Genomic DNA, 23652 nt, shown 5'->3' on the forward strand with positions numbered 1-23652 from the left:
GTAATTCAAGAGAATGTAATTTCCCCTTAGAGGATTGTGGTTAAAAGGGTTAAACGTGTCACACACCAAGCCACAGGGTAGGCTGAGCTGTTTTCATCAATATTACCACAGTTCATAAGAAAATTCTGCTGCTGAGACTTTAACATCTGAACTAGTAGTTATGGGAATGAAGTAAACTCTGTGACCTTGTTCAATTCAAACAGGCTCAGCAGAAGAAGCTGGAGAACCTGAAAGAAGCCAACACTGCTGTTGTTTAGACAGTAAAAGGTCGAAGCAGTTTGGCAAAGCAGTTTGTGTCACTTGCTTGTACCTTACCATGAAGCTGGAACCAAACTCCTGGCACCTCTCTAGGCCCTGGTCCCACCTGCTGCACCATGACAACTGTTCACAGCTTAGTACTAGGTAAAGGGACCAAAACAACCAAAGCAACTCATAATTTCCAATCCTGAAAAATCTAACTACAGGAAATGCCATAAATCAGAGGCCTTTGATGGGTGCCTTTTCAGTGCAGAAGAGATGTGGGGTACACCCTCACGTTCTGTAAGGTGTCCGCATGCAAATTACCTCTCTGTTATTTTCCATTAGAACAAGATATTCAACCATTTTAATAGCGCTAATGCATGGCTTTTCAAAACTACTATTTTGAAGAACATTGATATGGCAAACATTGACAATATAATGGTATATTTTTAAGGTGTCCTTTTAAGTAGAATGCTCCCTTTTCTATAAATTCAAAGTAAAGCACAGGACTTTATGTATCTATGTGGAAGGCCAATCTGAGTCTTCTGCCTCCACCTCCTAATGGATTATAGGTCTGTTCTGGTGTGTGGGCTTAGCCATGCCTCACCCTCTACTCTCTTCTACTGATCTTTCTCAAAGTCTGTTGTTGTATCCTCCCCATCTAAAAGAGATGAGTGCTGGAGCATTCCCAGGCCCACACGTTGGTGACTGCTATCTCTCTTAACGGTCTCCCGGCTTTCAATTTTTTTAACTGATTTTTTTTTATTGAGTATCTTCTTCATTTACATTGCCAATGGTAAAACCTTTCCCAATTTCCCCCGTCCCGAAAGCCCCCTTCCCAAAGATTCCCTACCCCTCCTCCCACCCCCTGCCAGACACTCTCCCACCTCCCCCCAACCCCCACCCCCTTTAACCAGGCTATAAACTAGTTCTAAACCTGAAGCCAAAAAATCTTGTTGGTACCTGTCTGAAAACCTGCAATGGCTCTTGATTCCCCACAGGATACAACCCTCAGTCCTAACTCAAGAATCACAGCTCTTCCCTGACCCACTCAGAGGGAGGAAGGATGGGGAAGGGAAGAAGAAAGCTCATGTCTTAGTTTCTATTACTAAAATGAAACACCATGGCCAAAAAGCAAGTTGGGGAGAGAAGGGTTTATTTGGCAGACACCTCCACATCACAACTCATCACTGAAGAAAGTTGGGAAAAGAACTAGAACAGAGCAGGGACCTAGAGGCAGAAGCTGATGCAGACACCATCATCAACATAGGAATGTTCTTTACTGGCTTGTACCCATGGCTTACCCAACCTACTTTCTTATAAAACCCAGGACCACCGGCCCAGGGATCGCCCCACCCACAATGACATGAGCCCTCCCCCATCAATCACTAATTAAGAAAATGCCTCCTGCAGGAACTCATGAAGGCATTTTCTCAACAGTGGTTCCCTCCTTTCATATAACTCTACTTTGTGTTAAGCTGACGTAAAATTATCTAGCACTTTAAGAGAGGGAGGTAAGAAGGAATAGAGGAAGGGTAGGAAAGAGGGAGGGAGGGTACAAACATGGTTGCTATAGTTGATACTACAAACCTAAATACGTGGAAATGACTACAGTGATAAATGTCACTGTTTATTTAACACAAAATATAAAAACCATTAGTTCTTGTCTCTCTTCCTCTTTTCTCTCCTCCTCCCTCCCACCCCAAACAGCGGCTTACTATGTAGTTCTAGCCAGCTCATTACTCACTATGTAGCCTACAGTGTGCTCAAACTCAGCAATCCTTCTGCCCCAACCTCCCAAGTGCTGGGATTAAAAGTGCAAGCTACTATGCCTGAATTCCTAGCTCTCTTTATCAACAACAATTATTAAGTAGATTCCAAATGAGTTAAAGAGTTAAACATTGCTAATTGTTCTAATTGTTCCTTATAAGAGATTGTGAGTGCATCTTCTGGTGAGCTGTTAAAAGGGGCTTTCTCACTTTGTTGGTTGCCGATTTGTCCTCTTGATGGTGTCTTTTGCCTTACAGAAACTTTGTAATTTTATGAGGTCCCATTTGTCGATTCTTGCTCTTAGAACATACGCTATTGGTGTTCTGTTCAGAAACTTTCTCCCTGTACCGATGTCCTCAAGGGTCTTCCCCAGTTGCTTTTCTATTAGCTTCAGAGTGTCTGGCTTTATGTGGAGGTCCTTGATCCATTTGGATTTGAGCTTAGTACAAGGAGACAAAGATGGATCAATTTGCATTCTTCTGCATGCTGACCTCCAGTTGAACCAGCATTTGTTGAAAACCATTTGTTGAAAAGGCTATCTTTTTTCCATTGGATGTTTTCAGCCTCTTTGTCGAGGATCAAGTGGCCATAGGTGTGTGGGTTCATTTCTGGATCTTCAATCCTGTTCCATTGATCCTCCTGCCTGTCACTGTACCAATACCATGCATGCAGTTTTTAACACTATTGCTCTGTAGTATTGCTTGAGGTCAGGGATACTGATTCCCCCAGATTTTCTTTTGTTGCTGAGAATAGTTTTAGCTATCCTGGGTTTTTTGTTGTTCCAGATGAATTTAATCGGCAACGAACAAATTGGGAAAAGATCTTCACAAATCCTACATCAGATAGAGGGTTAATATCCAATATATATAAAGAACTCAAAAAGTTAGACTCCAGAAAACCGAACAACCCTATTAAAAAATGGGGTACAGAGTTAAACAAGGAATTCTCACCTGAAGAAATTCGGATGGCGGAGAAGCATCTTAAAAAATGCACAACTTCATTAATCATTAGGGAAATGCAAATCAAAACAACCCTAAGATTTCATCTTACACCAGTCAGAATGGCTAAGATTAAAAATTCAGGAGACAGCAGGTGTTGGAGAGGGTGTGGAGAAAGAGGAACACTCCTCCACTGCTGGTGGGGTTGCAAATTGGTACAACCACTCTGGAAATCAGTCTGGCGGTTCCTCCGAAAACTGGGCACATCACTTCCAGAAGATCCTGCTATACCACTCCTGGGCATATACCCAGAGGATTCCCCACCGTGTACTAAGGATACATGCTCTACTATGTTCATAGCAGCCCTATTTATAATTGCCAGATGCTGGAAAGAACCCAGGTATCCATCAACAGAAGAGTGGATGTAAAAAATGTGGTATATCTACACAATGGAGTACTATTCAGCCATTAGAAACAATGAATTCATGAAATTCTTAGGCAAATGGATGGAGCTAGAGAACATCATACTAAGTGAGGTAACCCAGACTCAAAAGGTGAATCATGGTATGCACTCACTAATAAGTGGTTATTAACCTAGAAAACTGGAATACCCAAAACATAATCCACACATCAAATGAGGTACAAGAAGAAAGGAGGAGTGGCCCCTGGTTCTGGAAAGACTCAGTGAAACAGTATTCAGCAAAACCAGAACGGGGAAGTGGGAAGGGGTGGGTGGGAGGACAGGGGAAGAGAAGGGGACTTACGGGACTTTCGGGGAGTGGGGGGCTAGAAAAGGGGAAATCATTTGAAATGTAAATAAATTATATCGAATAAAAAAAAGGGGGGGGCTTTCTATTGCTGTGATGAAACACCATGACTAAATGGAGCTTGGGGAGGAAAGGGGCTATTTCACCTTTCGCCTTTACCAGTGGTTCTCAATCTATGGGTCATTACCCCTTTGAGAGGCAAATGACCTTTTCACTAGGGTTACCTAAGATCATCGGAAAAGATATTTATATAACAATTCATAACAGTAGCAAAATTACAGTTATAAAGTAAGTAGTAATGAAAATAATTTTGTAGTTTGGGGTCACCACAACATGAGGAGCTGTATTAAAGTATTGTAGCACTAGGAAGGTTGAGAACCAGCTTATATAGTCTGTCCATCATCAAGAAAGTCAAAGCAGGAACTTGAGGCAGGAACTAGGAGGCAGGCATTGAAGCAGAGGACAGGGAAGAGTACCACTTCCAGGTTTGCTCCCTATGGCTTGCTAAGCCTGTTTTCTTATACCATCTAGTCCACTGGGCTGGGGACTGGGCCCACCCACATCAGTCTAGATCCTCTCTTTCCAATGATTCTTGTCTATGTAATGCTGATGAAACACCAGCCAGCATAAGCGCAAGGGAAGAAAAGCAAATGAACAGAGTAAACCCAGTAAATTCTTATCTATAATAAAAACACATTCCTATGCCCAGAGTCAGCACTGACTCTCCAAGACCTTGAGAGCAATGGAATGTGAGGACAGACAGCACTGTGCTTGCCCCTCTAGCTCTGCTCATCCCTGAGGACCAACCCCAAAAGAGACCAGTGCTCTCTTTCTCTGCACCATGCCTCTTCCTCACTTTTAAAAACTACAAGCATGTCTTCTGCTCAGGGAAGGGAGAGTTGGCCACTGATCCACCATTCCGTCTATGATAAGTTTCACAGCTAGGCAGAAAGCACACATGACAGCTTCTGAGCCACATAATTTTACAGAGGACAAATTACAGAGAAATGCAGACAGAGGGGAGTAGAGTGGTTCCGTGGAGGCAGGCAGGCCTTCTTACAAGGCCCTGCGAAGCCTGAGGTGCAGAGCTGGGCCTGCCCAGGGTAAGGGAAGTTTCCCTGACTGCTCCACAAGCAGTAGTTCCAACTGAGGGCAGCAGGCATTTCGAGCAAAAGGGACTAAGGGATTATCATTATTATTTTTACTTCTAGCAAGTATCAATTAGTTCCACAAACTACTGGACCAAAGCACAATGCTAGTAAAATCATTTTCAATTCACATAAGAGAATATGTTCCTTTAACAGAGCTTTTAATATACACTTCTGCTCATAAAGTGCTTTTATTTTGAACTTTATTTTGGAACTAGGGATAGAGCCCAAGGCCTCAACTCTGAGTAACATGTGTAAACCCCAGAGTGTTAAGAATGATAGAAGTACATAACTACACAGTAAATCAGTGTAAATGCATGTAAGAAATTATGTTATATAATTATGCACACTGACAGGTATCCCAAGAAGCATACTATTATTTCTGCCATTAACTTTTCTCTTTTTTTCCAGAAATGCCCCCTATCACTTTACTATCTAAATACTGTGGTACATAGTAATATCTTTTTCCAAGTCATAAATGATGAAAGAGTAAAAACCACAGAGAAACTGGGAAAATACAATCAGCGGCCAACACAAGCAAGCCAGAGGAAGAGCTGCAAGCTACTGGTTTGGAAGTGAAAACATTACATGAATACACCCATGACAACATGGTAGAGCCACACCTGGAGGGTGATGTGCTACTCCATTCCCAATCCAGTCATAAACACAGCCTCGGGAGCCAGGCTGTGACCTCAGCATGGAGGAGGCAAACGGCAGCAAACATGCAATAGTCTCACTTTAGAGTTTCCACTGTAAATAGTGGTGCTGATTTTAGAACATTGTGGCTACTAAATGAGTGGCAAGTTCCACAGAAAATGAACTCACCAGAAAGGAACAATTACTTGTTACATGGGAGATATTCGTATGCATAATTATCTGCATAACCGAACTCTGACCTATGTCTTTCACTAATATAATTCTTCCCACTTGTAGAAAGACAAGGAGTTCAACAATAAGACATGCAAAGTTATAAAGGCAGGAACGCTCAGACTTACAATTTAGGATAAAACCCTGCAGAAGTCAAACACAAAGGAAGATAGACACTGAATGCAGTACCGAAAGCTTCCTGATAGAGATACTTGGTGCACTTGTATGCAGGGGTGTAAGTGACAAAGTATACAAGTAAAACTTGTCTATTTGCATGTGTAAATTTCCCTCAAAACATTAACAAGTGGGGAAGCTGAGAGATGGATAGGGTGGAAGCTAGGGGAGAGTCTTTCTTATGGCTTGGAAGCTGAGGAATGATTAGATGAGGCTCCTTATAAATTGCAGATTTTTAAAGACCTCCTAAATGTAGCAGTGTTTCCAAAGAATAGCTAGTAAATAGTCATAACATATTATTGTGGGTTTTTTAATCACATGAGATTAAGAGGTAGAAATGTAGCTGTGGTCCAGGTTTAAAGCTCATATAGAAAGCAATGCACAGTAAGCTTCATGTTAAATGTGTTACTAGGAATGATCTAATCAAAGCGAAAGCACCGCAATGTTTAAAGTGGCTGTTAATGGTGTGTGGGATTACACCTGGTTTTCACCTCTCATACTTTAACTGCTCTTCAGAGTCTTACCCAGAATGAATGAGCATACATATTTCTTTTAGAAAAGCCAACGCAGATACTAAAAGTCACATCACTTCCTCTTCAGCTACACTTAGGGATTCTGAATTAATAACAATCAAAATGGTTTTAAAAAAAAGAGAGCAGAAATATCATACTCATCCAAAAGTAACCACAAGCCTCATGAGGTTAAGCTTACCCTGTGCATACCCCATGCTGCAGCAGCACTGTCCCACAGAAGCCAGGGGGCAGGGCAGCCATGATGAAAGGGCTCACTGTGTTCCTAAAGCACATAGTCTTGTACCACATGTGGATACTGAGCACTTGAAATATGGCCAGGGTGATGAAGAAACTGGGTTTTAAGTTTAATCTTAAGAGCACATGTGGCTCTGGGCTTCCATACTGAACTGCAAGGCAATCAAGGAGAACAGCCATCAGATTTGCAGCTCTGTGACTACTTTCTTACTCTCTGGTCAATCATCTGTAATTTATTGAACCATTACCTCTCCCCTCTCTCCAGATATCTACTGAATCATTATTCCTAAAAAGATGGTACAATAAGCTCCTAGTACTTCCTCCAAAGAAGCAGCATGAATGATGAACCATATGAAGTACTAAGATGCAAGTACACAGAGCTTTGTTATTTGTCTACCTCGTCAGAGACAGTGGGACTCTGATCTGTGTTGCACAGAACTATTTGGTGGCCTTCCACCACCACACCACTCTCTCATCCCTTTTATGGAAAAGCAAAAAGAAAGGAAATTAAAGTAATGCAGTTTCAGTGACACTGTAGCTTCCCTTGTAAGGGTTACTCAGCAAGCACAGTTTTATGGCCAATGACGTCACTGCTAACAAACAGCACTGCCCATGGACTGTCGTTCTTACTCTAGTAGAAGGTGTTTCCCCTTTCACCTGGGTCACCAGAAAATTAAAGTTATCCTCACGGTTACAGACAACTATCTCAACCTGGTATTAATTCCATCCTGCAGCTTCCAGTTTCTGGCATATATTTTAACCATCCAGATTGGTTCCTAATACTTTATAGTGAATACTTTTCAAGACTAGCAAATTAATAAAACAAAAATAACCAATGCAAGCTAAGTTGAGCAGAATTCCCAATAAATATAAGAGTGGGTTCTTACCTCTACTGATGTCTAAATTAGACAATTAAGATACTCTTTTCCAAGTTTTTTTTTTTTTTAAAAAAAGTTAGACTAATGCACCCACAGCACCACATTAAACAGTGAGTTTACTGTACTTCCCAGGAAGCCCAGAGAAGATCAGGGACCAAGATCAGCAATGCCTTTACTGGCCCTTGTCTATGCAGACAAGACAATCCTGAGCATTTTCTGCCCCTTCACTCCATACCTTGAATGTTCTTGAAAGCGCTGTGCTCGTAGCTGGGATGCCACAAACATGGATGATGCGATGGCCAATAACTGGTCTCTCTCACTCGGTGTTAACATGTGCCCTGTAGGAAATGAATCAACAGTCATATCTGTGACATCAACATCTGCACCTCCCTCTTACAGTTATCAGCCAATAAGAGAAGAACTTTACCAGGCACTATAATAGACTCGGGACTGTACAAGAAGCAGGTGATAATGGGGTATAAGAAAGCTCAGTAAGAAAAACTCCCAAGCTGTGCTCACTGGAAGCTCACTGCCTAACATAGGAAAAAAGATTTATATTGTTTTGTTTTCTAAGTTTATTCATTTTCTATCCAGAATACCAGAATATTGACATTCTTAGAAGCTAATTTCCAATTAGTACTTAACACTTGTTATTTTTACCCAAAAACATGAATTAAATTTCAGTAGAAGCTTCTTGTCTAAACACCTATTTCAAACTTTACTCAGGTATACTGAAGATCAAGAAATTACCAGCTTTCCTAAAGCTGTGACTGAGTATCAGTACCTTTTATTCTAAAAATTATGAAAAGCCATTTCCAAAATGCACAGTCTGGCTACTCTGCAATGTGAGCAATAAAGTGTTAAGGACAAACATATTGAAGGTGGCCAAAATCTCTCTGTAGCAGCTGGCAGAAAGGCTGGTTGATATATGGTTGGTCCCTCCTCTGTACCTTACCACCAGCCCTGTCTGTTTAAACTCTGAAGTACAGTGAAGTGTTAATGTTTATTGAATCTTTTAGAGGAATAAAACAACTGCTTAGTTTATAAACTATTAAAATAATAAAACCAGGGCTTTTGATCTGGTTCAGTGGCTAAGAGTATCCATGGCTCTTGAGATTCTGCTTCCTAGGACCCAGGTTCAATAGCTCAAAGTTCTTTATTTTTATTTTATTTATGTGAAGGAATGTCCCTGCATATGGGTGTGTGCACATGAATGCAAGAGCCCATGGAAGCCAGAGGTATTGGATCTTTTGAAGCTGGAGGTATAGAAAGGTCTAAGCCATAGACATTGGTTTTAAGAACTGAACTTGGTTACTCTGGAAGGAGAGCTGCTGAGCCATTTCTCCAACCCCAGGAAAGAGATTTAATTAGGTGAAGAAAACAAAACAGCCATAAATGGGAAAGCCAGAGGAAGATCTCCAGGAAGCACATCAGCTTCTCACACCTGTTTCCTGTCACCACTCCTCATCCATAAGCTTACTTCTAAGGAAAATGAGGACAAAAGGCCAGAAGTGTTCTGCAGAAGCAGATTGATTCTTGTCCATTCAAGAACATGGACAAGATCATGTTTTTCTAGCATGAAAGGCTCAAAGAAAATAAAGGCATGCTTTTCCTGCCTCTATGTATGTGTCAGGAGGCAGACCAATCATTCAATTAGCAAATTTCTCTCTTTCACAATTTCTCTCCATATCAAAATTCACTTAGCTCCAGGGGCAGTGGTCTAGATTCTGACCAGCCTCACATGCCCAACTAACTGACTTGCAGCAGGTAACTGACTCCACTGGCAGAATTGTATAAAAATAAATGGGTGTCAGAGAAGGTCAGATAATGCAGTCAGTAGTTAGCCCATCTCTTGAGAGCACTGAAGCAACCACACAGGCTGCCACTAGTCATGTGACAGCAATCACATGGTACAGTAGGTACAGTTGGAGTTCTGAGCTAAAGAATTCAGTAGGCATACAAATTTATTTGAAAGAAATAAAGTGACTTGAGCATCATTTTTTAAAATAAACTTAAAATACTCAGAATGTAAATATAATTATTTTTCAAGATCTGTAGCATATTCTTCTACAGAAAAGTAATTCATGAAATGGAACGGTGTGGAAAACTCAAGCAATCCATTTGTCCCAACTCCTACTGGGACAAATACAGACACTGAATGAACCATTACACAAAGTGGGAGTTCATGTCTGATTCCTGGAAAGACACCTCGTTGGTTTCATAAACCACAACCCTGTAGGCCATGGCATGTCACCGACCTTCTTCTGACACGGAACAGAGATGAAAAGACCCTCATGATCTTTTCTAAGCATTCTCACAAAAATAAGAGACCTATTTCCCAAAACACCTAGAAGAAGAGTTCTCCAAGTGTGTCTCAGGGATGACTTGGGGCCCTAGAAGCCCTGCACAGGCCAGTAAAACTAGAGAAACTTTTCTATCTGCTTTTTATTGAGCATTATGTTCAAAGTGAAGTATTTCTGTATTTCTTTCTGGAGTCTACTTATGGTTTCAGACCCCAGCATGCAGACTATGTGATGACATCATTGCTCCGATGGCAACACCTAATAGATTTATTATCATTGTTTACAAATGAACCAGCAAGTATGCTCCAATTTGTCAGTAACATACTAAGATCAGTAGATACACAAGCTCTTTGGAGCACAAGAGGACTAATGGACTTCATGGGGACTTCCAGTAACAGTGGGTCTATCCTCAGCCACACACAGAGCAGAGAATATGATAATGCAGACACATTCTCCTATGTTCAATCAAATACTTACAAAAACTATGATAACACAAATGCATACTCTATGTTCAACCAAATGCTTACAAAAAAATCAGCAGCTTCTCAAAGGAAAACAGATAATCCTTATATAGCTTTTGAAGAGGATTGAAGTTAAAGTATAACAAGGTACCAGAGAAAGAGATCCAAGATGCTCATACTGGTCAACTGAAATTACAGTTCTTAAAATAGTTTGTTCATTTTTTTCCTTTAATTTCAAATCAAAGAAAATTTGCTTTTCAGCATTTGAACATAAAAAGTCAACAAGAACAATTTCTTGTGTCTCCTATTTTTAAATTTTAGATTCAGTCATTTAAAAGTCTAATCTAAGGACCTTTTGTAAAGTGCCCTCAGTTACAAACAGATTTGGGGAAAAAAAAACAAATGTAAAAGAAAATTATAATGCAGTCAGAGACCAGCACTTGTCTATGAACAGTGCTGAGATCAGGCCAGTTGGGAAACAAATGGGTCACCCCAATGGCATAAAGTGACCTGGACCCAGACATATTAAGAAGATCCTGGACGGGCTTCTCTTGCTACTTCCTGCTGTCTCTCAGGCACATATTTCAAATAATCAAAGATGATGTCTTAGCGTAGCTGAGATTTGCTTAGGTTCCACCCTCTGGGGAAGGTGAAGGACAGGAGATAGTAGCCACTCAGAGAAGGAGAAACTGGCATAAAAATAACCTCAGGGAATAAAATGGGAGGGAGGGATTGGGAATGGCCAATAAGGCGTGTTTCCAGGCCATCTTACAGACCATCTGAGGAGACACCATTGAAAAGTCTGTGGCCTATGAACTGGAATCCCAGCCTAACCCAAGAAATCCTCACTCTGTAACTGAAAACCCTATCATCAGGGTTTGAGATGAAGGTTGCTGTTCCGGCCTACCATGTACAAAGTCCTGCACTCTGTCTCAAACATTGAATGAAAAAAAATAAATAACTAAAGTGCATATGAGTTCACAGACCATGACAGCATGCACAGGACCTACAAAATTCAAGCCAGACAAGATCCAAGCAAGGAGAAGGTAAAGTAGGAACAGAGTCATACCCCCTAACCAAGATGTTGTTTGCAACTGATAGGTGCTGAAGAGAAAAAAATATTAGTTTTCTTCAATGGAGTGACACTGGGTATATCAACTACACTCCAGAACAAGTCTTAGGCTCAAGAGTTGTTAACTAACACAAACTAGAGTCCATGATTTTTGTCTGCATTTTGTTGTTGTGGTAGTGGTGGTGGTAGTGGTGGTTCATTGTTTTTGTCTTATTTTGTTTTCAATCATTTTGGGTTTTGCTTCTAGAAAGATTAAGAACATAAAGTTGGATAGAAAAGGAAAAAATGCAAAAAAACCTAGAGTCAGTTCCTGACTTAGTTGTTTTAGTGTAGCTTCTCTGAGCTTAATGAAAATGAGAGCTGAGATTAAGTCATTGTAAAAGACTCTTCTGGCAAATTATGACAGTCAACAAGGCAGGATTTCTGCTGCTTCAAGCACAAGAGTCTATGCTGGCAATTCCCTACTACAAAGAAAATATAGTTAAATGTCCAGTGGAAAAGTGTGCTCTGTTCTAAGGTCAGTTTCTCAGCTAAAGTAAATTGTGGTTCCTAAGGAATTTACAATACTTTACATAATTTTAAATGTATACTAAGTATAGTCATGGACTCAAAGGAAAGATTTTAAATGCCTATTTTGCCCTCCTACGGGTTATTTACCCATATGTGCATTCATGCTCATGTAACTGCATGTGAATACAAATGCTCAGATACATACTTAAAATTTGTTCTGAGAGCTGACTAAAGGGACTACTTTTTCCTTCTGCCCACCATTTCCTATCATGTTACCAACACAAATGAATTTATCTGAGCAGACATGGAACTATATGGAAGTTCTGAATCTACTTCACAATGTACCCTCATAGCTTCAGAACTTCAGTAAGGAGAATATTAGAATAAAATAGAGTGACTTGTTTATCTAGATATGTGCATAGGTGACTGAAAATTTCCAAAGCATTCCTTTTATTGACCATGGATAAGATTCTTTTCATTGACTAAAAAGTGTTTATATAGTGTTTCCCATGAATTGTTACTAGGGAGATGGTAGCAAGCAATGGTCTAAGTGGTTCTGGCCTCAGGTTAGCAAATGTTAATAAGTAAATACTGCATTATAAAACTTAATCATGGCCAAGATGTAGTTTATCCTGTATTTTTGAAAATTCAAAAGTTTAAGAAAAATAATCTCATGAATTACTATTACTATTCATTTTAGGAGTACAAATAAAAGAAATTCTCAATTTCTCAATACTAATGATAAAATTTGGAGAACATTCAAATTGTCTATTTTCAATTTAATTTACAAAGCCTTATTGTGTAGTCTGAACTAAAACCACTTTGTAAATGTGTTCAACAGTCAACTCCAGGATGCTGAGCTGATATTTCAAGTTACTTTCTGTACTACAACATGTAATTTGTTTTGTTTTATATTTAATTTGATGGTGTCAGGGATCAAAATCCAGGACTGCACACATCCTCACCAAGGGCTGCTAATCTATACCCCAAACCCCTAAAATACTTGAAATCTATGAATCAGCCTTTGTATTCCAACTCACTAGGGATTTATATCTAGATGTTCCTAGAATCCCAGTTAAATCACGGGTTTCCACTGATGCTGACCAGGTCTTCAGTACTCTATCTCCAACTTGAAAAAAAAAAAAAACAGAATTCTTCTGAAACTTGGAAACAATCTCTGACAACTTGTCAGTGTTAAATTTAACATGAGGATATTTTCTTCATCCAAACTACTTTTTTTTTTTCATTTAAAGCTGTTACCTGGGAGACTGTTCTCTGAGCTCCACGGCTGGAACGCTCCTAGACTCTACATATGAGCATACACTACACACAAAAAATTTTTGTTGTTGTTCCACTTTTAAGAAAAAAGCTGAAGATGGTTACATTCATGAATCCACCATGCATACTCAAAAACATGAATGTTAAAGGTCAAGAATAATTTAAAAATGTAATACAAGTGGAAAAGAAGCCAAAAGACCTTCACTCAGAAAAGTTGTGTGTGACAAATAAGAATAAAATTAACGAGATGTAACTCAACAGACTTCTGAGAACTAACTAGCTCAGCACATACATATACATACCTTTGAAGCCATCAGGATACACATCAGAGAGAAACTTGGTGCTGATGTTCCCTTTCACAAAACGTGTGTTGATTATCACCTCCCGAAGCAATGGGATGTTGTGTGTAACACCTACAAACAGAATTTCAGACTGAATTGGAGAATTGATAAAGCGCTTGTCATACAAGCATAAGGACCTCTGTTTAACTCCCATATGACAAATGCTGAGTATGACTGCGTACACCTGTGGTGCCAGTGTGGGGCAGGCAGAGACAGGAGGATCCCTGGAGCTTGCCTGCCAGGCTGTCTAGTGAAAAAGTCAGCTGCAGGTTAGTGAGACACTGTCTCAAAATAAGGTGTAGAGCCACTAAGAAAGATACCAACATTGACCTGTGACTTACATTCATTCTCTCTTTCTCTCTCTTTCCCTGCCTCCTTCCTTCCTTCTCCCCCTTCCCCTCCACTCCTGTCTCCTCTCTCCTCTCCCCCTCTCCCTCTAAGAAAAACCAAATTACTGGTCTCTCTTACCTGATAAAATAATTTAAAAACAAAAAACAAAAAGAAACCACCCACTCAAACAGATCCGTTCCCCACCCTACTTGCAGCTAGCCATGATGACATTCCTAAACAGAGAATTCAAGTTGAAGTGATGTGCTCAACATCTTTCTTTCATTTCCTCCTCTTAGGGGCTTCTGGATGTGGCAGGAACTTCCTCTTTAACAATGTAAATGAAGCAAACCAACCCCTAGTCTGCTTGTCTGTCTACCTTTGTGTGCATGTTTATCTGCTTAAATGACTCACTGTCTGCAAGGACCAACAAATTAAATACAGCAAAACCAAGTACATTTGTACACTTCTATAGCATCCATACTATAGTATCTAGACACCTTGGTTACGGTATGTTATCAAGAACTTGAGATTTACATATGGGTTTATCTTTCCAAAATGACTATCTATCCCTTAGCTAATCAATATCAAGAATTTACTATATCCTTTCAAGCATTTTTCTCTATGCATCTCTTTATTCTAGACCTTATTAACAACCTATGTAAATGTGAATATCTCCGTTCCCAACTCAAAAATCACTATATATCTAAACTGGATAAAATCCAATTCTCAAACTATCCCAACCTACCTTAAACATTTATATCAAGATCCAGAATTCTAATCATAATAAATTCCATAGATGGAGTTACTCTATTTAGAGGATGATATAATACATCACCTTCGTATTGCATGTCTGTGAGAAATGTACCCCCAAGGCAACAATTTATCTCATAGCCAAAAATTACTGCTTCTAAGGGCTTAAAATACCTAGAAACATCTGTATGCCTGAAGTATGCCTGGTTATATTAGACACATACAAAGACTTTTAATTAAAAGCAAAATAACAACAGCAAAAAAAAAAAAAAAAAAAAAACACTTTCATTATTAGGGTAACAGAAGGTCTACAACACCTCTGATGGCCTAAGGAATCACTAGTAACAAGGTGACATTCATTTAAAAAGACATAACATTTGGTAAGATACTTAGACAAACCAAAGGGGCAAGAATTTTTAAAAGCTTCTTGAAAAGGGTGGTGACATGAAAGGGTTCAACAACGAGATCGTGTATTATATGGAGACAAAATCAAAGCACTTGAAGAAAGGATCTCATGTGCCAGAGAGACATCTGTGCACAGCAAATGAGCCCAGCAAAGTTCAGAAAAGAAATGTGGAGCAAAATATGGGAATGGGAACCTAAGGTCTGAAAAGGAGAAGGAATTTTACCTGTTTTGAGAATTATGACAAGGCTGCAGAGATATCTCTTAGTTAACAGCAGCTGTTGTTGTTCTTGTAGAAGACCCGGGTTCAGTTCCCAGTACCTACATGGGAGCTCACAACCACTCAAAGCTCCAGTTCCAGGGGACCTCTTCTGAACTCCATAGGCACCAGGCACATTCATGGTGCACACATATACATACATACATACATACATACATACATACATACCACTCATACACATAAAATAAAATAAATACATTTTTTAATCAGAGAATTTCATTGTATATAAAGCAAATGGTTGCTAGTGTGCATTTGTGTGGATAGGACCGTCAAGAGGAAATGCAGGTCAAAGATGGCGAGTGATTGCAGCCAATACAGCTCAAAGTCTAATGTTGCATTCAAGGCACAACAGGGCACAGGAAAAATTCACTGTCCCTCCAGAACAATGAGAATGGTGATAAGAAGCAAGGCAAAGAGAAGTAGGTTTATGCATTCTGAGGCAGGAGACTGCACAGGGTAGGATGAAGGTGGCAAAACACATCATTCACAACTGTACAATGTAAACTGCCCAGGCTGTGGTACACAGCAACTAGCTGACAGTGTCCATAGAGAAAAAGAAGTGGAGCTTGAGAGAAGTCAAGGATTTAGCCACAGGATGAGTGGCTGAGTTGATGACAAGGACAGGACTTGAGTCAAGAATATCCTCATCTTGGGTTCTACAGTATAACAGAAGGTTCTTCAACTGATATGGAGAACTTAGAAGAATGAATACGCACTTCACTTTGAGCAAGGCAGATAGATGCCTATGAGAACAGGCTGATACTGTCTGAATGATACTCAGTCTATTACATACACAGTAGAAGGTATGTAATACCTTCAAGCCCTTCTAGGGCCATCAAGAGAAGGAATCAAGAACAGCAGGAACAGCAGACACAGGCAGGATGAAATCAGCACTACACACTGCCACAGGGACCACACTACAGATCAGCACCACACACTGCCACAGGGACTACACTACAGATCAACACTGCACACTGCCTCAGGGATAACAGTACAGATCAGCACTGCACACTGCCACAGGGACTACAGTACAGATCAGCACCGCACACTGTCCCATGGATAACAGTACAGATCATCACTGCACACTGCCACAGGGACTACACTACAGATCAACACTGCACACTGCCACAGAGGTTACAGTACAAGTAACCACTACACACTGCTACAGGGACTACAGTATAGATCAACACTGCACACTGCCACAGGGACTAGAGTACAGGTCAGCACTGCACACTGCTACAGGGACCACGGTACAGATCAAACCTGCACACTGCCACAGGGACTACAGTATAGATCAACACTGCACACTGCCACAGAGACTAGAGTATAGGTCAGTACTGCACACTGCTACAGGTACTACAGTACAGATCAGCACTGCACACTGCCACAGGGACTACAGTATTGATCAGCACTGCACACTGACACCAGTATTATAATACATGCACAAGAAATAACAACCCCCAGGAGGAAACAAATTCATAATATGAAGTGTAGTAGTGATTTAATTCAAAAAGAGAAAAGTAATTGTTCTTAAATGAAAATTAACAACTCAGTTTGTCCTTTCACAAGACACTCTCCCCAAGATGCCACTGAAATAGTAGATAACTTAAGTGAGGCAGTCTAACTTCTACAATTATTGTTCTAGCTAATAAATAAAATGTTTGCCAACATATGTGATATGTTACATATAACTTAATTGTGTTTCCTTTTATAGTCTAATCCAGGTTTCTCAGCCCTCTATAAGGCTAATACCTGAACAGTTAGCACAGATCTGCCTTCAGCAAATGTATCATGGTTTAAAGATGCAGTTTAGGATAATTTGGACAAAATATTGTGATACTAATATCTAAAATACAGAAATTAACAGTACGTAACAGTAAGAAATAGAATGAATGAATGAATGAATGAATGACACATTAGCATTTCATCCCATATTTACAGTTGAAAGGGGGTGGTGGGCTTTAGGAAAAGTAACCTGAAAAGACTGTGAACAAGTATGTCTTACATCCAGGATATCAAACAACAGAGCCAAGCACACAAATGGGCGTCTACATTTTTTGTTATAGCATTTTCCTGCTATTCCACTCCTGAGCGTACACCTAGAAGATCCTCCAACATGTAATAAGGACATATGCTCCACTATGTTCATAGCAGCCTTATTTATAATAGCTAGAATTATCGCTTCTCAGCCTTTTGGCTAAGATCAAGTGTATAATATAACCAGAATCTGGAAAGAACCCAGATGTCCCTCAACAGAGAAATGGATGCAGAAAATGTGGTACACAATGGAGTCCTACTCAGCTATTAAAAACAATGAATTCAGGAAATTCTTAGGCAAAGGATGGAACTAGAAAATATCATACTGAGTGAGATAACCCAATCACAAAAGAGCACACATGGTATGTACTCACTGATAAGTGGATATTAGCCCAGAATCTCAGAATACCCAAGATACAATTCACAGACCAAATGAAGCTCAAGAAAAAGGAAGACCAAAATATGGATACTCTGGTCCTTCTTAGAAGGGGGAACAAAATACCAATGGGAAGAGATACAGAGACAAAGTATGGAGCAGAGACTGAAGGAAAGGCCATCCTGGGGATCCATCCCATATATAGTTACCAAACCCAGACACTATTGTGGATGCCAACAAGTGCTTGCTGACAGGACCCTGATATAGCTGTCTCCTAAGAAGCTTTGCCAGTGCCTGACAAATATAGAGGGGGATGCTTCAGCCAACCATTGAACTGAGCACAGGGTCCCCAATGGAGGACCTAGAGAAAGGACCCAAAGAGCTGAAAGGGTTTGCAGCCCCATAGGCAGAACAACAATATGAACCAACCAGTACCCCCAAAGCTCCCAGGAACTAAACCACCAACCAAAGAGTACATATGGAGGGACCCATGGCTCCAGCCACAAACATAGCAGAGGATGGCCTTGTTGGACATCAGTGAGGGGAGAGGCCCCTCATCCTGTGAGGGCTAGTTGTCCCCGCGTAGGGGAATGCCAGGACAGAGAAGCAAGCAGGAGTGGGTGGGTTATTGAGCAGGTTGAGTGGGAATGGGATGGGGGTAGTTCAGAGGGAAAACAAGGAAAGGGGATAGCACTTGAAATGTAAATAAAGAAAATATTTAATTGAAAAGAAAAACAAATTTTAAGTTAGCATACAAGGTCTTAGGTGCTCTAACAGCCTTACAGTGCACTTTACAGCTGCCTGACCTGCCATCTCCTCCTTCCCCTCTGTCCCCAGTCTCCTTTCTGCTTTCCTGTCTGTAGGTCCTTTATACCCTGTCCCATCACCTCAGAACGTCTCTCTACATTCTCTCTGTCTCCCTTCTGGCTTCATCCACTTTTACACATGTTTATAAACACTCAGACGTACTACAAATTAAGGTGGTCATGAAGATGGGCTTGGTGTTTATCTGAGTCTGGGTCACCTCCTTAATATAACTCCTTCCAACTCTATCCATTTCCCTAAATTTTTCATAATTTCATCTGTCTTTACGGCATATTAAAATTTTATTATATCTATACATATTACACTTTAAGCACACATTCATATATTAATGGGCATTTAGGCTGTTTCCATTCCACTGAAGAATTTATTTTAATCTTTTTAAATTACATAGTAAATACAACATGAAAAAACTTAGATTTCACTAAATTTCAAGAATAAAATTGAAACTCAAATATGAGCTTAAGAACTTTGTTGTTAAAGTTCTCTGAATATCAAACCACATACTACTCTATGTAAAATCAAACTATTATCTGTTTTCCTTCTGTACAGTACACAGTAAAATAACCCCTTTTTTTCCATGTATGGATATTAAGCACAACTAGCTGTTCCAAGAACTAATGCCCAGGAACTAGTTCTAAAGCCAAATCAATAATAATCAGAAAACTGTTCCATACACATAAAGCTAAAACATCAGCTGGAAGAAACGGTGCCGATGAGAGGTGCCACTGTGCACTGAGGTTGCACACTTCCCGTGTCCCTGACAAGACAATGACATTGGAGTAAAGTGCCTGTGTAGACAGTAAGCAGACAGTATTCTTTGAGAGTTTACAGCCTCAGTTATATTATTAATCACATACTTACAAAAATTATGACTCAGAGTTTTAGATTGGGAATTGGGGTGACCTGTGCCAGAGTTCACTAGGTCCCATCTGCATGGGAAATCATGACCAGGACACAGAGGGAGGCCCCTGGAGCAGCCTTCTGACTGCCTGCTGGTTCCAAAACAGCAGGCCAGACACTAGCTGTGCACTCCACCAGGATCAAACAGAGGCTGGGGCCATGGCTTCTTTCATGGGGACTTGGAAATTAAGTTTAATGTAGGTATACTGTGCTCTAAAGTTTCTTTAAAGCTTTTAGAGCTTAGAAACACTAATTTCTCTAGATTTTTTCTTTTACAAAAGCTTACAAGCAATTGCGGAGTTGGGGAAGGGGGTGTCCACATTCGACCAAGGAAGCAATCACTTAACAATATAGTAAATTTCTTTTCCTTTCTTGCCCTTTATGAAAGCTTTAAACTCATCTGTCTGTTAAAATTCACCAGGTTAAAAAAATAAACATCAAAGATAATTGTGGGACAGGAGATATTTTTAAAAGAAAAAAATAACACTATTCTGTAATAATTTCAGAATCTTAGGAAGTTGGCAAAACTAATATAGATAATTACTGTTCACCCTAGACCCCAAGGCTCTGTATCTAGGGGCAGCTCAGCACACGTCTGGGCTTGATTCTCTGTATGTATAGACCACAGACCACACAAGTCATTTTTAATGTAAACACTTGAATGTAAGTTGAAGACAGAATAGCCTCTAAATATCTTCCTGTACGTTTCTAAGAGGAAGTTAAGTCTCCTCTTCGATCACATGTGTCTATTTAATCTACAAACTTGATTCAAATTTCTCCAGTTGCCCCACTGATGGCTTTTACTACAAAGGAAAGCTTTTGTTGTTCCAGTCCAGGATCGAGTACAGAATCCTGGTACACTGAGTGGTCTCAGGCCCTCTTTCATCTAGAAGCTGCTGGCTTCTCCTTGTGCTTATTGACCTTGACACCTCTACAGATCACAAGCTATTTATTTTGTAGATTATCTTTCAAGTTGGTATGTCTGATTTTCTCTCATGATTATATTCAATTTACCTATTTTCGTGTGTGTGTGTGTGTGTGTGTGTGTGTGTGTGTGTGTGTGTGTGTGTGTGTGTGTGTGTGTGCAGAGAGGGGGTGGGTATTATCACGATAGGCACAGACATGGGTTACCACATCAACAGTGGCAATCCCTGGCTGCTTGTTAACATTGCTAGCATGAAGCAGTTCCCATGGTACTTATGAAGTATATTTATAAAGGAGCACCAACAAGCTATGCTATTCCTCCAATTTCCCCATTAACTTTAGCATCTTCTGACTTTTTTATAGTCTATATTCTCAGCATAGCACTTTTTCTACATGGATTAAAATCTATGTAGAGGAGCCATGCCATCTCTTTCATTTATGAGTAATTTACTGAGCTGCAGCCTCCCAGTCTCCCAGTTTGACCAGTGGGAGCCTCTTCAAGCAGATCCTATGTCTTCCTAACAGATTTGTTCTTGAGCTTTTCCATTGTTTGTTTTAAGGTTTGCACAGGGAATCACTCTGTAGCCAGAACTGTCACACCATTCCTCATGCCTCAGCCTACCAAGTAAGTGGGCAGGTGAGTGCTAGGATGGCAGATGTGACTTAAGCCTGACCTGAGGTCACTTTTCAGCACAGCTTCCCCTTCTTACATGGGCTGTTCAGGCTCATCTTATGCACCTCCTGAGACCAAGCCTGGACACATTTAGTAAACTGAGTGGACAGAAGACAAACATGTGGACAAGCACACACATCTCAGGACTATCATCATACAATTTCTAGCCTCCAAATGTCAATAGTGCCAACATTCAGAATCCTCAGCTAGAGAAAAAGCATATATGTGTATACATGGACACACACATGCACACACACCCAGACATGTGCACACACATACACTCCTTTACATTGTTCATAGTCTCTGTTAAAGCCCAAGAGTTCTCATGGATACCTCCTGATTCAACCTCATACCACACACAGGGTTCATTCTACCCCCAGGCATTCATTCCCACATCTGTTACTGCCTTTCTGACAGAGGAAAACTTGGTTCTTATTATCCATGATACATGTATTTATTTCCTTAGTTCCAGAATGTACATAAATTGGTTTCAGACCTGCTAACTCATCAACTATGAAAAATAAACCTACTAACTAGAGTTTAATATTTATTTAGACATATTTTCTCTTTAGCCTGGGGAATATTACAGTTAATATACAGTTAAGTTATTTGGGTTCATTCTCTCCACCCTCATCCTTCAGCACGATTAGATTATGTCACTCATCTGAAATATGTCCCATTCGTTGTTAGGAGTCCACTTTAAGTGTCAAACCCCAAACACTGATTAGTCTAATATACAAAACCGGTTACATCCAGAGTCACTCCATTCACTTGTTTCCCATCTCCCACAATCCCTGAACTTCCTGCCAATCCTGTATCTTTCTTTGTATATCTGTATGTACAAATGTATGTGTGTGCCCACAGAGACAAGAATAGGACATCAGATCCCCCAGAGCTAGAGTTGTGGTTGTGAGTCAACCAATGTGGATGGTAGAACCAACCTCCAGTCCTCTGGAAGAGCAGAACCCAAAACGATCCAGCCACCAGGCTTGCCTACAGTATGTTTTTAGACGCCCACTGGCCATTCAAAATTATACAACTGAATCTGATAACAAAATTGGTACTTACATTTAGTATATAAATTACTCCTCAAAGTGGGTAAGAATACCTACTTTGCAGACTCCAGTGCAAGAGTAGTTTCTGATTCAGTCACCACTGCACTCAAAGGACTTGTATGAGCACTTGGGTACAGACCCTCTGGAGACAACTACACTTACAAACCATCTACTGCCTTCTCTGAACTGAACCAGTAGATGTTCCTAGACCCCAAAGTCATCAGCTGTAAGACCAGGGCCCATCTCCATACATCTGTAAGCATGCTACCTCCCAACCCCAAAACTCATAGACAGTGACATTACAGACTCATTCTCCCAGTGTAGGACAATGGTCCTTCACAGTCCCTTGTATCATGTACAGTCAAGAACTGCAAGATGCCAGGGGTAGGCCTGCAGAGGGTCAAACACCTGTGCCCAGTGCTTAATCTATTCACACTTTTCTCATTTTTATTTAAAATGGTAAGCAATTTTTTTTTTTTTTGGAAATTCCCTAACTACAAACCCATCAAGCTGTTCTCTAGAACTAAACAACATACACAGCAATAGAAAGGCAAGTGTGCTGTGCAGTCTTACCCCGAATCACATAATTGTCCAGTGCATCTTCCATCCTCTTCAGGGCTTCTGCTCTGTCAGACCCATATGTGACTAGCTACAAGGAAACAAACAAAATGGTCTGTAAGCCAGCTATGTACTGCGTGACCAGGCCTAGTAAGTTTAATACTTCCTACCACATTCCCCAATGTGTCTTTTTGATTTTCATAGCACTCCAATTTTTTAATATAAAATAAGTCAGATGAGATTCCTTTAAATAAACAAGTGAGAACCAGCCTACCTCAGACGTTTCTCTTATATATCATTGTCACAGTAGAGAAATATTTGAGAACAAAACAAACAAGTTCTTCACTTGATAGCAAACAAACGTGTTGTGTAAACAAGCAGAAGAGAAAGACGAAGGAAAGTAGAGAGCAGAGCCTAAGAAACTGCCATAGCATGCCAGTACATGGTACAGCAAACCAGCACATGGTAAAGCACACCAGCATATGACACAGCACACCAGCACATGGCACAGCATATCAGTACATGGCATAGCACACCAGCACATGGCACAGCACACCAGCACATGGCACAGCACACCAGCCCATGGCACAGCACACCAGCACATGGCACAGCACACCAGCCCATGGCACAGCACACCAGCACATGGCACAGCACACCAGCACATGGCACAGCACACCAGCATATGGCACAGCACACCAGCACATGGCACAGCACACCAGCACATGGCACAGCACACCAGCACATGGCACAGCACACCAGCACATGGCACAGCACACCAGCACATGGCACAGCACGTCAGCACATGGCACAGCACACCAGCACATGGCACAACACACCAGCACAAGGCACAGCACACCAGCACATGGCACAGAACACCAGCACATGGCACAGCATGTCAGCACATGGCACAGCACACCAGCACATGGTACAGCACACCAGCACATGGCACAGGATGTCAGCACATGGAATAGCACACCAGCATATGGCACAGCACACCAGCACATGGCACAGCACACCAGCACATGGC

The 23652-nt window shown here is 40.7% G+C and overlaps 1 protein-coding gene across 2 annotated transcripts in view; it reads right to left on the bottom strand.

Moving 5' to 3' along the window:
- Pcca (propionyl-CoA carboxylase subunit alpha) overlaps window positions 1-23652 on the bottom strand; it is a 774935-nt gene that overhangs the window by 184318 nt on the left and 566965 nt on the right. For both annotated transcript variants that reach the window (XM_052190575.1, XM_052190574.1), the window contains 3 exons: window positions 22641-22716; window positions 13476-13586; window positions 7785-7887 (listed from right to left, as the gene is read on the bottom strand). In XM_052190575.1, coding sequence (XP_052046535.1) covers window positions 7785-7887; window positions 13476-13586; window positions 22641-22716 — 290 coding nt within the window. The remainder of the gene's footprint in view (window positions 1-7784; window positions 7888-13475; window positions 13587-22640; window positions 22717-23652) is intronic.

The sequence above is a fragment of the Apodemus sylvaticus genome, chromosome 8 (assembly GCF_947179515.1).
Source record: "Apodemus sylvaticus chromosome 8, mApoSyl1.1, whole genome shotgun sequence".
NCBI classification, from domain to species: Eukaryota; Metazoa; Chordata; class Mammalia; order Rodentia; family Muridae; genus Apodemus; species Apodemus sylvaticus.